Source organism: Phyllostomus hastatus, unplaced genomic scaffold (genome assembly GCF_019186645.2).
Source record: "Phyllostomus hastatus isolate PE091 unplaced genomic scaffold, TTU_PhHast_1.1 phas_scaffold_555, whole genome shotgun sequence".
Taxonomy (NCBI): domain Eukaryota; kingdom Metazoa; phylum Chordata; class Mammalia; order Chiroptera; family Phyllostomidae; genus Phyllostomus; species Phyllostomus hastatus.
This window is the reverse complement of record NW_025334036.1, coordinates 10,689,580-10,703,908: the sequence shown is the minus strand read 5'-3', so window position 1 is coordinate 10,703,908 and position 14,329 is coordinate 10,689,580. Positions and strand designations below refer to the sequence as shown.

At 57.8% G+C, this 14,329-nt stretch overlaps 1 protein-coding gene across 5 annotated transcripts in view; it reads right to left on the bottom strand.

Moving 5' to 3' along the window:
• LRRK1 (leucine rich repeat kinase 1) overlaps positions 1-14,329 on the bottom strand; it is a 105,201-nt gene that overhangs the window by 20,782 nt on the left and 70,090 nt on the right. For 4 of the 5 annotated variants that reach the window (XM_045825093.1, XM_045825094.1, XM_045825092.1 and 1 more), the window contains 9 exons: positions 10,606-10,735; positions 9,685-9,797; positions 9,022-9,236; positions 6,951-7,115; positions 6,207-6,379; positions 5,087-5,207; positions 4,693-4,852; positions 3,965-4,241; positions 1,564-1,738 (listed from right to left, as the gene is read on the bottom strand). In XM_045825093.1, coding sequence (XP_045681049.1) covers positions 1,564-1,738; positions 3,965-4,241; positions 4,693-4,852; positions 5,087-5,207; positions 6,207-6,379; positions 6,951-7,115; positions 9,022-9,236; positions 9,685-9,797; positions 10,606-10,735 — 1,529 coding nt within the window. The remainder of the gene's footprint in view (positions 1-1,563; positions 1,739-3,964; positions 4,242-4,692; positions 4,853-5,086; positions 5,208-6,206; positions 6,380-6,950; positions 7,116-9,021; positions 9,237-9,684; positions 9,798-10,605; positions 10,736-14,329) is intronic. The other variant, XM_045825095.1, reaches the window with a different exon arrangement.

Genomic DNA, 14,329 nt, shown 5'->3' with positions numbered 1-14,329 from the left:
AGAGACTAAACTCCTTTCTTTTCCTCATCTGAATTTCAATGGACTCCTTTCCTAATTTTGAGCGAGGGATGATACTGGGAAGGGTGCCCACCCCCACTCCCCGCCCTTGCAAGCCCAGCTGGGCCCCTTACTCCCCTGACGGAACCCACTTGGGAGCTCAGGCCTCACAGGACGCTGGGCTCTGTGGCCTCCCACGTAGAGCACGGCCAGCAGGAAGAGTTCACAGGGAGGGCAGAGGGACCGAGTGACCGAAGGGGGGGCCGTCGGAGAGCCAGCTGCCGTGCCCACCCCTTCCAGCAGCCCACCCTTCCTGCTAACACGGGTGGAGAGAGTCACAACGTTCAGGCTCTCGCTTCATTTTTTCACATCTCAGTAAAATGCGAAGATCCAAAAACTGGCTTGTATTTAGCCAAGAAGTTAATTGCATAAGGGCCTTTTCATGAGACCTGCGGCAACAGTGAACTCATCCTGAATTGAATAATTGTGTGCAGGTTTGGCCCAGGCGGTCTCATACTGTATAGTGGGTCAGAATCTTCTGGAAGGTTATGAAAAACTGAGCGCTGGGCTCCATCTCCACCCTGGAGTTTCTGATGCGTGGGGGCTGGGCGGCCCAAGAATTTTGCGTTTCTAACCAATTCCCGGGTGAGCCTGATTCTGCTCGTCCAGGGACCCCACTCAGAGAACCAACACTCTGGACAAATCCTACCTCCATGTTACCGTCTTATATGCAATCAACATTGATGGACAGCTGGGAGTCCTTTCAAGAACCCTGGGTGAACCCGCAGAAAATGCCTCATTGCTACAAGACCAAATTCAAGTTCTATGCCAGTGGGTCTCGAGCTTGACCGAACAGTGGAATCGACTAGAAGCTTTAAAAGAATACTAACGTCTGGCTGCCACACCCAAAGGTTCTGATTTAGATGGTCTGGGCTCTGGTCTGGGCCTGTTAGAAGCTCCCCAGATGAGTCTAGGGCAGCAATCCCCAGCTTTTCCGCACCAGGGACCGGTTTCGTGGAAGACAATTTTTCCACTGACTGGGGTGGGCGTGGTGGAGACAGGAGGCGGAGCTTAGGCGGTAACACCAGCGAAGCTTTGCTCCGTGACCTGGTTCCCAGCAGGTCATGGACTGGTACCGGTCCATGTCCCCAAGGTTGGGGACCCTTGATCTAGGGCACGGGCTCAGTGGCAAACTCAGGGTTGGAAGCCTACAGACCTCCCAGTGTGGTCCCCAAGCCCAGTGTCACCTGGGACGACGGTCAGAGACGCAAATTCTCGGATCCCAGCCCACATGCACTGAATCAGAACCTCGGAGTGGGGCCCCGGAGGATTTGGATGTGGGTTAACCATCACTCTTAAAGGAGTCAGGTACCCACATGATGGCCACAGTGTGGTTCAAACGGGCCCGCCGGCTTAGCCCAGAGAAGCGGGCCCGAGTCAGCAGTTTTGCTACAGGGAGAGCATTTTACGCCAAGCCCCTCCAGTAAAGGGCATCTCCCTCCCTGGAGGGCACAGCCTCAGGCGTCTCCCCTGCGTGCCCCTGCCCCGCCATGGAGAAATCACCACTACCTGCAGGTCCATCTCCGCCAAGCTGATCAGCATCCGCGCTATAAACCTTTGCCAGAAGCCCACGGGCACGAAGCTCATCTTAAACACCCTCTGGATGGTGTTGGCCGTGGGGTACCGCATGTTGTTGGTGTCCAGGCCAGGTTTGGATGGTAGGAGGTGTGGCAGGAGGTAGCTGAAATGCATCAAAGGGGACCGTGACCGTCACATTGCAGCACCACGGCAGGGCCCCGGCCTGGGCAGACAACCCAGGTGCCTTCTCCCCAGAGACCTGCGATTATACTTTTAGAGAGAGCAGTTTATAGACTATGAATACATGCCCCAAGAGGAGATGAAGACGGGCCCTGTGAATGCATTTACCGAGGTCTCTCAGGCAGAGTCCAGATTAAGGTTGAGAAAGAGACGTGAAACCATCTGTGGTCGTAAACACATCCGACAGAGTGAATCGCCTTGGACTTTCTGTAAACTGGGTCGTGGCTGGGGCATCGCTTACGATGAACTCGGGACGGCGAAGGAAAAACAAGTAAGAGTCGCACAGCTCCAAGGACAATGTAGAGATTGGGGTCAGAATAACATTTTTGGCTTTCGAAGTTATTTATTGTTCTTGGCTCGCCGAGACTCCACAATCGCCTTTCAAGTTAGAATGAGGCTGTTTGTGCAAAAGAGGGATGTTTTATGAGAGTCCCCTTGCTCCTCGTAAAAGCGCTGAGTCATCGGTCACGGAGCTGTTCCTGGCTGCGGACGTTTGGAAACAGCTGAAACCCGGAGGTCCCTCCAAGGGCGTCCCTGAGGGGCAGGCCCAGGGCGGACAGAGCCTTGGGTGTGTCCTTTTCTTAACAAAGGCTTTGCCTTTAAGATTATTGGCTCACTCCAATAATCTTAAAATATGTCAGCTTAGCCCTGTCCGGGTAGCTCAGTTGGTTAGAGCATCATCCCAAGTTTGCGGGTTCGATCCCCAGTCACGGCACGTAGAAGAATCAACCAATGAAGACATGTATAAGTGAAACGACAAATCGACGTTTTTTTTCTTTCTTTCTCTTTCAGATAAATAAATAGATAAAATATCAGTGTGAGTCCAATAAAGTGTCTTTGGAACTTTCTGGAAGAGACTCCAAAAAATATTGTAGAAGGAAAATTCGGTGTCAGCCTGGCATCATTCCTGGCTCAGTGTCTCCCCCACACGCAGCTTAACCTCCTTGCCCGGCTTGGGAGCAGAGAGGACCCCAGGCTCGCAGGGTTGGTGAAGGACAGACAGACAGACAGACCTGGGCAGCTGAGACCCAGAGGGGGCCGGTGGTGAAGTTTCAGTCCTCGGCCATCTCCGACGTGGGCTGAAAGGACCTTCTTAACCACCTTGGATGGGGTGCCTCTGGCTTTATACATTATTCCCATTTCACAGATGGGAAAGGAAAGGCAGCCTGGCCCTGTACTCAGGCACCCTGGCTCCACGTTCTGACCGCTGTACTGTAAACCTCCACGAGGGGCTGGCAGGAAGCTGGCTCATTTTATTGTCCAAGCGGACATACATAAATGTTTAACCGACTCACTTTTACTGAGTGTTAACGTCTGCTCCTTCCTGTGGATAAAATCGCCAGACGGCTGTCTGGTTTTACCAATGTCATAAACTAGCAGGGGTCCTGACCTTGGGTGTTTTCATGGACCACAGTCAAGAACAGCCTGGACCCTGGTCTGTGGACTTGGGGTCCTGGATGCTGGCCAGCATCAGCATCAGCATCAGACCCGCGAATGGCTGACGCTGACATCAGAGAAGGGACGCCCTGAGTTCCAAGCTGGCATAGGTCCGAGCGTCACTAGATTAGAGCCACATGGCCCTCCAGCCCTCGCCCCCGCCGCATGCCGGCTGCCGGGCTGTGTAATTAGCAGGCACGCCCTTGCCACTTACTCCATTTTTATGTGCCAAATAACCAGGCAACCAACCCCCTAAAGTGTAGTTTATTTATTTAGTTTTAGAGAGGGGGAAGGGAGGGAGAAAGATGGGGAAAAGAAAGATCAATGTGTGGTTGCCTCTCGTGCACCCCCTACTGGGGACCTGGCCCACAACCCAGGCATGTGCCCTGACTGGGAATCGAACCAGTGACTCTTTGGTTTGCAGGCCGGTGCTCAATCCACTGAGCCATACCACCCAGGCCCCCCACAAAGTTATTTTTAATGCCACCCTTGGGTGTTTTCCTACAACTTTTCTGTAAGTGGTTATCTTTGAACCCAGAGAAAAGAGACACCCCTGACACCAGAAGAAAAGCCAGCCCAGACAGGCAGGCTGTCACCATGGCCCGTCCCTGGGACTCTTGTTTGAGCCACCCTCCCTGCCCTTACCCCACCTCAGGGCCCGGCCCCCACTCCCTGGAGCCGCCCTCACAGCCCCCTGCATGGACTGACTCACCTGTCATTGGCGACGGGCAGGGCGATCTCAAACTTGGCCAAGAACTGGAAATACTGTTCCTCGGTCTGCTGCGTGAAGCCGGTCCCCACCAGCAGCATCCTGAGGTCCTCCGCCCGGATCACGCCGTTCTTGGCCACCGACCGGGAGCCTTTGATGTTGAAGATCCTCTGAAGACACTCAGACAACCAAATGGGGTCGAGGAAGTAGAGGTTCCTCAGGCCGTGGCTGGTGTCGGGGAAGTGCAGCAGGGTGCCGGTCTCTATCAGGAAGCTGATGGCTGTGCGGAGAAGGGGGCGGGGGGCGGCGTCAGACAGAGGGGACGCTGGGGTGTCCGACTCCCACGGGGGCCCGGTCACAAATGCTTCCTGGGAAGCAAGCCACTCGCGGGTCCTTCGGATCGGTTGGCTGGTCTCACCAGTGGCTGTGAGAGCTACGGTGGCCTGACCTCCGTTACTCATGGATTCCGTCCTTGCAAATTTGCTTACGAGTAAAAATTTGTGACCGCTCCCCGCCACCCCCCGAAATCAATACCCGTGGTGCATGTGCGGTGCTTTGCAGACATGCGCAGAGAGGTGAAAAACGGGAGTGCCGCATTTCCAGGACAGCGCCCCCTACTGTCCACCGCCCCCACCCCGCGCCATTCCCTCCCCCGCCACCCCTCCCCCACCATCCTTCTTCTCCCTCCCACCTCCCCCCACCCCGTCCCCGTTGTCCCCCGGCCCGCCCACCGGACTGCAGGTCCTCGTAGTCGTTGATGTCGTTGCCGGGGGTCTGCTCCACCAGCTGCTCCAGCTGCCTGTCCGTCAGGTACTGCACGTCGTCGCCCAGGCTGCGCCGCTGGTGCTCCGCCAGCACGGCTTCCTGCAGGCTGAGGTAGCTCCGCGGGATCTGGAGCGGGGCGCAGCGGGGCAAGGCCGGGCGCTCAGGTCCCAAGGCGTGCCCGGCCAGCCCGGCCTGAGTGGACGCCATGCTTCCCTGCCCGTCCCTCCCCTTCCCCCAAGAAGCTGCTCGCACGGGGGGACCAGGAAGCCCGAGGACACGGTGGAGAGAGGGGCACGTGCAGACTCCCCACAACCAGGAAGGAGGCCCCTCCGGGTCCGCGTGGACGAGCGAGGTACCCACCAGCCGCCCCACCAGCCGCTGGCAGCCGATGGTGCTGCCCACGTCCTTCATGCCGCACGTGACGTGGAAGATCAGCTGCCGCAGCCCCTCCTGGCCTTCCAGGCTCTTGCAGGAGATTTCGCTGCGAGGGCGGAAGAGAGCCACCGTCACCACGCACCGCCCCCTCTGACAAGCCTGGCCAGCCGTGTCTCCGCTTTCCCACGTTGTCCCAGAGAAGTCGAGAGAACTCACGAAACGTGGACACAGAGGAGTTTCTCGAGGTCTTAGGTGGTGCTGAAGCACCGTGACCTGCCGCTGCAGCCTGTCCTCCCACACACCCATTTCACAGAGGGGCAAAGCGAGGTGGCCCCCAGGGACACAAGGTGCAGAGGAGCAGGCTGGGGCTGGGCTGGGTCTCCGACCCAGGGGTGGCACTCCTGTTGTCACGGACCCCAGGGGACGTTCTCCAGGGAGGACTCTGCCTTCCGGGCCGGGCGGGAGTGTCCCCAGGCTGTGCACCCACGTCCCTGGGACTCAGCCCAGAGGGAGGGACCCCAGGTGCCACCAGTGATGCCGTAGCCACACACACTATTACCATTGGGGAACAGTTACTTAAGTCACTGAGCCTCAGTTTCATCATCTGCCAAGTGGGTGCAACACAGACCCAGACTCAACACAGACCCACTGGTGGTGGGAATCTGAAGACAGGGGATGGGGGAAGGGACAGCCCCAAGGGCTGGTCCCCCCGCACCGGCCCCTCCTGCCCCATGCCCAGCGGCACCCTCGCCCATCGCAGCCCCTCCTGGAGCACTCGGACCGAGCGTGAGGACCACAGTCTGTGCCTGATCGGTGACTGACAGGTGTGGCGGGCCCTGCGGGCTCAGCACAGGGCTCAGCAGCGGTGGGAGGTTGCAGGAAGGGCACCCAGAGAGGGTGTTGCCAGGCCCCTGCCCTGTCCCATCTGTGGCTGCCCCTCAGCCTCCCCAGGGCTGTTTCTGCTCCCGGGGTCACGCTGCCGCCCCTCACACCAGAAGAGGCCCAGGGCCACCCAGCCCCGGTCAGGAACCCTCTGCTGGTGGACTGCAGGCATTTCCAGGAAGAGGGACCAGAGTGGGCCCCCCGCCCCCCTCCGGACACTCACTGTAAGTGCTTGAAAGTGATGTCGGGGAAGCCGGTGGCCCTGGACCCGGAGGGCGAGCGGCAGAGGGCCAGCACGTAGGCCCGCAGTGTCGCGATCCTCTCCACGCGGAATTTGCTTTCGATCAAGTCCAGGTGGGTCCCCACCACCAGCACCACGGCGTTGGGGGCCTTGGCCTGTGGCGACAGAGAACCCCAGGGAGCTGAGCACCAGCGCCCCCTCCTGGATAAGGGAGGGGAAGCCGCTCCCAGGGCGCAGGGGGGCACCGCTGGCCTGGACGCCTGGGGCTCTGAGCAGCACCCGGGGCTGTCCCGCTCACGCCTGCCTGTAAACCACCAGGGGCTGTCGGGCACTGACTGAGGGGGCTGGGTCTCTGGTCCCCTCAGGCACCGCAGCAGCTGCCTCTGGGCCCCATCACTTCACACCTGAGAGGGGGACCCTGTTCTCCTTTAATCCAAGAATGAGGGGCTTCGAAGTTAAGACAGAAGGAAACAGGAGTGCTGCCCACCCTCAGCCCCAGGGGGCATCTAAGTGCTTTCCTGCGACCTGTGACCTATGACCCAGGGGCCCTAGGGCTGTGTGAGTCTGCCAAAAGGCAGAGCATTTCTTCCTAGCAATTCCTTCCTTCCTTCCTTCCTTCCTTCCTTCCTTCCTTCCTTCCTTCCTTCCTTCCTTCTCTCTCTCTCCTCTGTGAAAGGGAGACACTTGGGAGCATCGAGGGGGACGGGTGGGCGGACGGCTCCTCACCTCGATGTTGAGCAGCCAGAACTGGAGGCTGGCCACAGCTTCCTCCCCCAGCGCCAGGTTCCAGACCACCACGTACAGCGCCTTGTCGGTGAAGAAGCACTGGTTGACGGTGGCCATGCTGGCGGGGCCGCCGATGTCCCAGACGGTGAATTCCACGGACTCAACCTACTTGAGCAACAAGGAGGGGACACAGGGAGGCATTTTACAAACCCAGGGCCTCCTCGTCCAGGCGCCTGGAGAGACCTGATCGCGTGGAGTGCGGTGTTCAGGGAAGGAAAACAGGGCGACCACGGAGGAGCCTCGCCTGCCCGGCCGTTTGCATCACGAGTCAGGCATCCAAGTGCGGGAAAGGGGCCAGGGTGCGGAGGCGGACTTTCCAGAAGCCTCTATGCACGGCTCATGGAGCAGGCGGCCAGGCCCTGGATGCTGCGTGTCTGTGGCACACGGGAGGGAATTCTCCTGCCTCCATCCGGGCGGCAGAGGGTTAAGCGACATCCCGCTGGAGGAAGCCCCGGCAATGCAATGACGCCACACGAAGGTTAAACCTCCCTCGGCGTGGGGGCCGGGGCGGAGGCGAGGGGCCTCCTCTGAACCCGGGGGCGGGGGGGAGTCAGCGGGCGGCGGCCACCAAGGATGCAGGAACACTGCCCCCGACGTGGGAATGGAACAAAAGCTTAGCTGTCGGGCTGCCGGGAAGGGCTGTGTAAACGGCGGTTTCTCTATCGCTCTGTGGGGTCAGAGTCTGGCCCCGGCAGCGAAGCCTGTGGTTTTCTGCAGCACAGAGCCGTTCCCACAGCCCGGCTGCGTCCTGGCCTCCGGGACCTGCTCGTGGGCACGGATGAAACCCGACAGCTGCTCCCGACAGCTGGAGGGCTTGTCACCCGGAGCCACGGGCTCCGCGTGCCAGAGAGGAGGTGGCTGGCTGTCTCGGGGTGATGGAAAGGGGGGACTGCAATGATGGCGGAAACACGGAAACAGCCATGCACCCCTCGGGCTGCAGGCTAGCCTTTGCTGGAGAGCATCTGGAAGCAGGTTGCATTGAGCGATTGCTTTAAAAGCAGGAGGGAATCCAGAGATTCCGGTCACTTTAGAGAACCCTCAGACCTGAGTGAGCAAGATTCACCCTGGGGGGTGGGGTGGGGACTGATGGGGATGATTGGACGGCCCCCTCCCCAATGGGCAGACTCTGTTCCAAGTCAGCGTTCAATTACACATTCAGCTTAAGTGCCTCCTGATGCCCGCTGGGTTTCCCTGACTTGGACAGAGACTTTGTGTGACAGGCAGGTTATGGGAAAAATCCTGCGGCCTCTGGCCTCACGGCCCCTTGGTTTCCCACAAGCAGCCTCCTTGCGCCTGGATCCGTGTGGCTGCCTGTCACCACAGACCGGGCCACGGGGCGGGGGGGGGGAGGGGGGTTCCTTCTCTGTGCTGGGAGGCAGCTCCCAGCCCCATGCTGTGTTCCACCCACCGCTATTTCATGGGCTTTGCCCTCAGATTCGAGTGCAAGGCAACTGTCATTTTCTTTGGTCTCACCCTGAAGGAAAAACTGGGTGATGAGTAGGTTCACCGGAGCATTGGTTTTAAATAGGGCTGGACAACTAGGCTTTTCAGAGCCTGGGGTGACCCAAGGTGCCGGGCAGGACAGTGCACTCGTACCTGGGGTGCCTTCTCGGCCTCCCCGTCAGGAACAGGTGCTGCTGTGTCTCTGCCCACAGTGGTGGCTTGTTCTCAGCCCCAGGCCATTGGAATCGCATCCTTTGGGGCCAGGGGTGGTGAGGCCTGGGGAACTACTGTCTTTAAAAGCTCATCAGAGAACTCTGATAGCCAGGATGAAGGGACACTGGCCCGGAGCCTCACCTTAGCTCTGAGAGAAAGTCACGCTAAGTGACTACCAAGTCATGCTAAGAAATCCACTGCCTTTGGCAGGCGCTGGGTGCAAACAGCACATGGCGGCCCCTGCAGATTTCCTGGGGGATCTGAGGGAGTCCTGGGCTCCCCGGAGAGGTGGGACAAGGGGCCTGGGGAAGCTGTATCCCCCCCACGGGGACTCTGCACGCTGACCATCCTTGACCTTGGCTTTGGAGCCAGCTGGCCTCTGGAGCTCCCACTTGGTGGTCCTGATGGTGGCCTCGCCGTGCATCGCCTGGGCGGCCTTCCCCGTCTGTAAGATCTCCAGGAGGGTGGACTTGCCCTGCCGCGGAGGCCCCACGACGATCATCTTCATCAGCTTGCACTTCTCTGCCTTCCGCAGCTGAGCGCGCAGGTAGGACAGCATGGCCTTGGGGCCTGTGGGAGACCGCGGAGCAGGGAAGTGGGCGCTGCTGTGGACACGCTGCTGGGGACACGCTGCTGGGGACGCGCTCACAGCTCTGGGGCAGGGGAGTCCTGTCTGGGAGGAGCCCTGTCTGGGGGTCCTACTGGGGCGAGTTCAGAAGGAGGGGAGATGGGGTACCGATCACCCCAGAAGTGGAGTCCAAGGTCAAGGACATAAGACAACATCCTTAGTGCCTAAGGGGCCCTAGGCAGTGTTATTACGTGGTCAGTCGCAATACGACGGTCCTCAGTGACTCTGGCTTTCTGGGGCACCCAGAAAGCATTTCACTGCATTGTTGCAAACACGGGAGCTGGGACAGGGCTCCAGGGGGGCGCACCCAGCTGTCTGCATGCACCCCAGGCCCTGGACGGCTGGAATGGAGCTGTCTTTCCAAGGGGCTGTCACGAGGGGGCGCCCTACCTTCTTTTCTGATCTCTGCAGGCACGTTGCTGATGTTGAGTTCTTCAATGTCCAGTTGCCAGAGGTTGCCCAGCTGCCCCAGCTCCTCGGGGAGCTCTCGCAGGCCGGGGTTGCTGAGGACACAGCGGGGCGCGCGCACACACACACACACACACACACACACACACACGCACACAGCAGTGGGTCAGTCTCCCAGGCCCGAGGGGGTCGCTGGGAGCCTGTACCCCAAGCTCAGCCTCCTGTGCTCCGATTTCAACCACTCCTTTTAAACACTAACTTCAAAGCCTTTCCCTGCTACCATTGGGAGCACAAATGGCAGCTCTGTCTTTTGCAAATCCCCTCGGCTTTGCACCGGGTCCCCTCCCCCAGCTTTCTCATCTGGTCTACGAGTCACATCATCTTACGGATGAATGCTATCGCCCTGGCCAGGTGGCTGGGTAGGTTGGAGCCTCATCCCACACACCAAAAGGTTGTGGGTTCGATTCCCGGTTGGGGTGCGTACGAGAGGCCACCGATGGATGTTTCTCTCTCACATTAGTGTTTCTTTCTCTTCTCTAAAAGTCAATAACCATATCCTCGGGCGAGGATTGGAAAAAAATAAAGGTTATCACTCCCTCTTCTCTCAAAGGCAGCGTGACCGGAATTATTGTATATTTTCATGAAGGTTTTCACGCTGTCCGAAGCCCCGTGGCCGCTCAGCAAATGAAGGACGAGGGGTCAGAGAGTTCTCTCTGAGACTGAGCAGAGCAGCAGGGGCGGCCTCAGGGTCTCTCTCTCTCCCCTGCCTTCCCCGCACCCCCCCCCACCCCCGCTCTGGAAATCCCCTGGGCTTCTGGGCACTCAGACGGCTCCTCCCTCCCCGGCCGTGTCCCCCGGATGGTTTAGGGAAGCACGTGCCGCCTCCCCGGGCTGGGCACTCACTTTCCCAGGTAGAGCTCCGACAAGCTCTTCAGCAGGCAGACCGAGGGAGGGACCGCGTCCAGATGGTTGTCGTTCAGGCAGAGGACCTCCAAGGACTCGCTGAGGAAGGCGGGGAACTCCAGCACGCAGGCTGCAAGGGAATGGCAAAGCAGACTGCACACTCGTGACGCATCACCAGGGCGGGGAGGCCCAGGGGCAGGAGGGCGGGGAGGGAGGGGGGTGCCACCGCAGAGTACGATGCCCACCTTGTGGCTCTAGGGGTTCTAACGCCCGCAGGTCGTCCAGCAGACACCCCTGACCAGGGGGCGGGGCCGTGAGAGCAAGGATGCTCAGCGGTGCGCTGTCTGAGCCTGACGACAGCCTGGCCGCCCACCCACGGGGGTCATGGGGTCATACACAGCTATCAGGAAGCACGGGCAGGTCTACAGGGATGGGCTAGGTCGTGATGCTCGAGAGCTCCCGGTGGGCTGAGAAAACCAGGTGTGGAACGAGGTATCTGCAGGCTCCGTTGCTGAAGCACAAAACGTGTGCAGATACGCAAGCAAGCCCACGCTGTATGCATGTTTGTGTGTGTGTGGTATATGCACGCACGAACACACAGCACAACGCACACGTGTATTCTGCATGGTGTTGCCTGCACATACATGCACCAGAAATGCACATGTGTGTATACATGTTACACACACATGTCCGACACAAACACAGTTGTTACCAGAGACACATGAAATTCCGTGGTTGTCTCTGGGGAAGAAAATTATTAGGCGGCCCAATATTCCTTCCACGCCCTTTGCTCCTGTTCAGAAATTTTGTTCGCCGTGCCCACACATCACTTCTTCAACGAAAGAAAGCCAGTGAGTGGACTAAGAAATAATACCCGGGGCTCACTTTGCATGCACCCTAAGATGGCATTTTATGCAAAACAAGCCAACTCTCTGGCACCTAAGCAACTTCATGAACTGGGCTAATGACGACATCGCCACAAACATCACGTCAGACCTGCCGCTTTCACGGGCACCGGGGTGTGCACGTTGAGACAGAACATGGCCGGGAACCTGGAAACACGCGCTGATGGGAAGCAGAGCTCTGGGCTCCAGCAGACTCTCTGAAGTGCCCTGTCCCCCCTCCGAAGGCAAGGAGAGGGGGGCAGGGCAGCCTGCATGCGCCGCCCCCCCCCGGGTCCCTGTCAGCTCGGACAACCAAAGACAAAGCAACTGCTCGAAGCCTTCTCCTCTGGTTCTTGGCCAGACGGCGAGAAAGGGAAGCCAGAATCTTTCTCTTGGGCTGAAACGACGCTCCACTGCCTTTGACCATGACACCCCAGCCTCGCCCTTGACGCCAGCTTTTCTCCACACACGGAGCTGCAGAGTCTGTAGCCACAGGGTAACCGGCTGCAGAGAATGCTAGGGGTGTGGTGATACCGGGACCCCAGAACGGGTGCCCGGACATCTGCCTCGTGAGTGGCAGTGCTGGGAGGGACTCAACGCAGCGGCCCCCATAGAGCAAAACGTGCAGCCGACTTTTACAGGGGGCTCTGCCCTTGACCCTGCCCCATGAGAAAATGTTCCAAAGGGCTGCTTCTTTTGTTTCATTTTGTTTTTTTTTTTCCCCAATGCAAAAGAATCATCAGCTTTCGCCGGCCCTCCCTCCCTCACACGGAAAACCATCAATAATAAGAAAGGCTGCCTTTCTTCCCAGAGAACACATCTCAACACTTGGCCTAGACGCGTTCCAACTTTCAAGCTTCGACTTGGTGTTTATGAAGCCTTTTCAAGGGACGGGAGGAGGGAAGAAGGACCTTCGACTGCAGATGGGGGGTATGGGGGGGGCAGCACCTGTCCGGGGCCTCCCAGCCCGGCGTGGGAACTATGGAAAGCAGGCCGGGAGGAGCACAGCGCGAGGTATTTATGAACTGTAATTACTTATTCATAAGTTATTTATGACTCGGCTGGTCTGAATGTTACCGTAAAAACGGCCACCCAAATTATTTTTGGATGAGGCCGCCGCACAAATATGACTACTTGGACGTACACGAATTCCCTTGGAATTTTACCGTCTGTCGGCAAACAAGTTATCTCTTATAGCGATTTCCCCAGCCGAGGCTCCCCGGCCCCCGAGGGAATAACCACACCGGGGGGAGAGAGCCTTCGAAACGGGCCTCCGCCTTTCCCCCCCAGGTGTGGGCCTCGGCTCTCTAGACAAAAATAAAAAAATAAATCAAGAAGTCTTTGTCGTGGGCCAACTCTACCATCCGCTTGTGCCAGGGGTACAACTTTCTAGAGGTGTGGCCCCCTCACCTCGCCCCCCAGACATGCTCCTGAGGGCCCCCTGCCGTCACGTTCCAGAACATGATGCCGCCCCTCTGCACACCCTGCATTTGTAAAAGCTGGAGGCACCCTTCCCATCAGCTCGAACGTAGGGGGCTGCGCGCACAGCAGTGGGATCGGGGCTGAGGGCCGGGCCGGCAGCGCCAGTCACGCCCATCCCTCCACTGCGGCTTTCATGAAACGAAAGAGTTTGTGTCTCTTTCCTCCCGAGTGACACCCCCACGTCTGGACTCCATCTCCAAAGCCCTAAGGCCCTTGGTTGTAAAAAGGGGTTAGTTATGAGATTCCTCATTGTATCTCCTGACGAGTGCGGTGCAGGGCCTTTGCATGCGTCTCCACACCATCCAGACTTCCTTCTCTGCAAACAGTTGACATCCATTGCCCTTTTTTTTTTTTTTTGCCTGTTGGGCTGCCTTTTCTTTTTTTAATGAATTTGTAAGCCGTCTTTGTATTTTAGGGACGTTAGCCAATGTATGTTGCAACAATTTGTGTTGCAAATATTTCTTCTGAGTCTATTTTTACAAAGCTCGAAATTTTGGCCTTTTTAAAAAAATTATTTCTGGATTTCCCACCTAGCTTTGAAAGCTTTTAAATGTCATTCTTTTCTTTTTTTTCTTGTATTCGTATATCTGAAACCCATGTGGAGCTTTTGTCATTGACACAGGGTTGGAAATCAAGGGTTGCGACATGCCCTTTCTGTCTGGACAGCGGTTACACCAACACTACTTATTAAACAATAAAATAGCCTTTTTCCAGGAAAGTGAAATGCCATTTTTGTCACGTGGGAAATTCCTATATCGATCTGGGTCTGTGTTTCGGAGTCCCATCTGTTTTCCTGATGATGTGTTATGCTTTCAGTCACATAAACACACTCGTACGTGACTCACGGAAGATAATGGACAAGAAGAACCCATTTTCCCAGGAATAGTCTCCACTGAGCTGGCCTTGCGGTGAGGCCAGCGCAAACACCCTGGGAAAGGTTGTGTTTCCGATGTGTGTGGGGGAAGATTCCCCAAGTCCCGCGGGGTTCTCAGCCTAGCTGGGACGGAGGGTGGCCATGTCCCCAGGACTCTCCTTCACAAGATCCCGCAGTGTGGCTATAAGAAGGTCACGGTGCTGCCTGCAACCCTGCCCCCCGCCCCAGGGCTGGGTTGAAACCTGGCTGTGCCCCCGAGTGGCACCGTGGCCTCATCAGGCCACCCTTGTGCCACAGACTGGGTTGCATCTCCCTGGTGTGACAGTATTAAGAGGTGGGGCCTTTGGGAGCTGATGAGGTCAGATGAGGCCATATGGGTTTAGTGCCCTTATCAAAAGAGACACAAGATAGCTTGTTCTCTCTCTCTCTCTCTCTGCCAGCAAGAAGGCAGCTGTCTGCTAGCCAGGAGAGTTCTTGCCCCGAA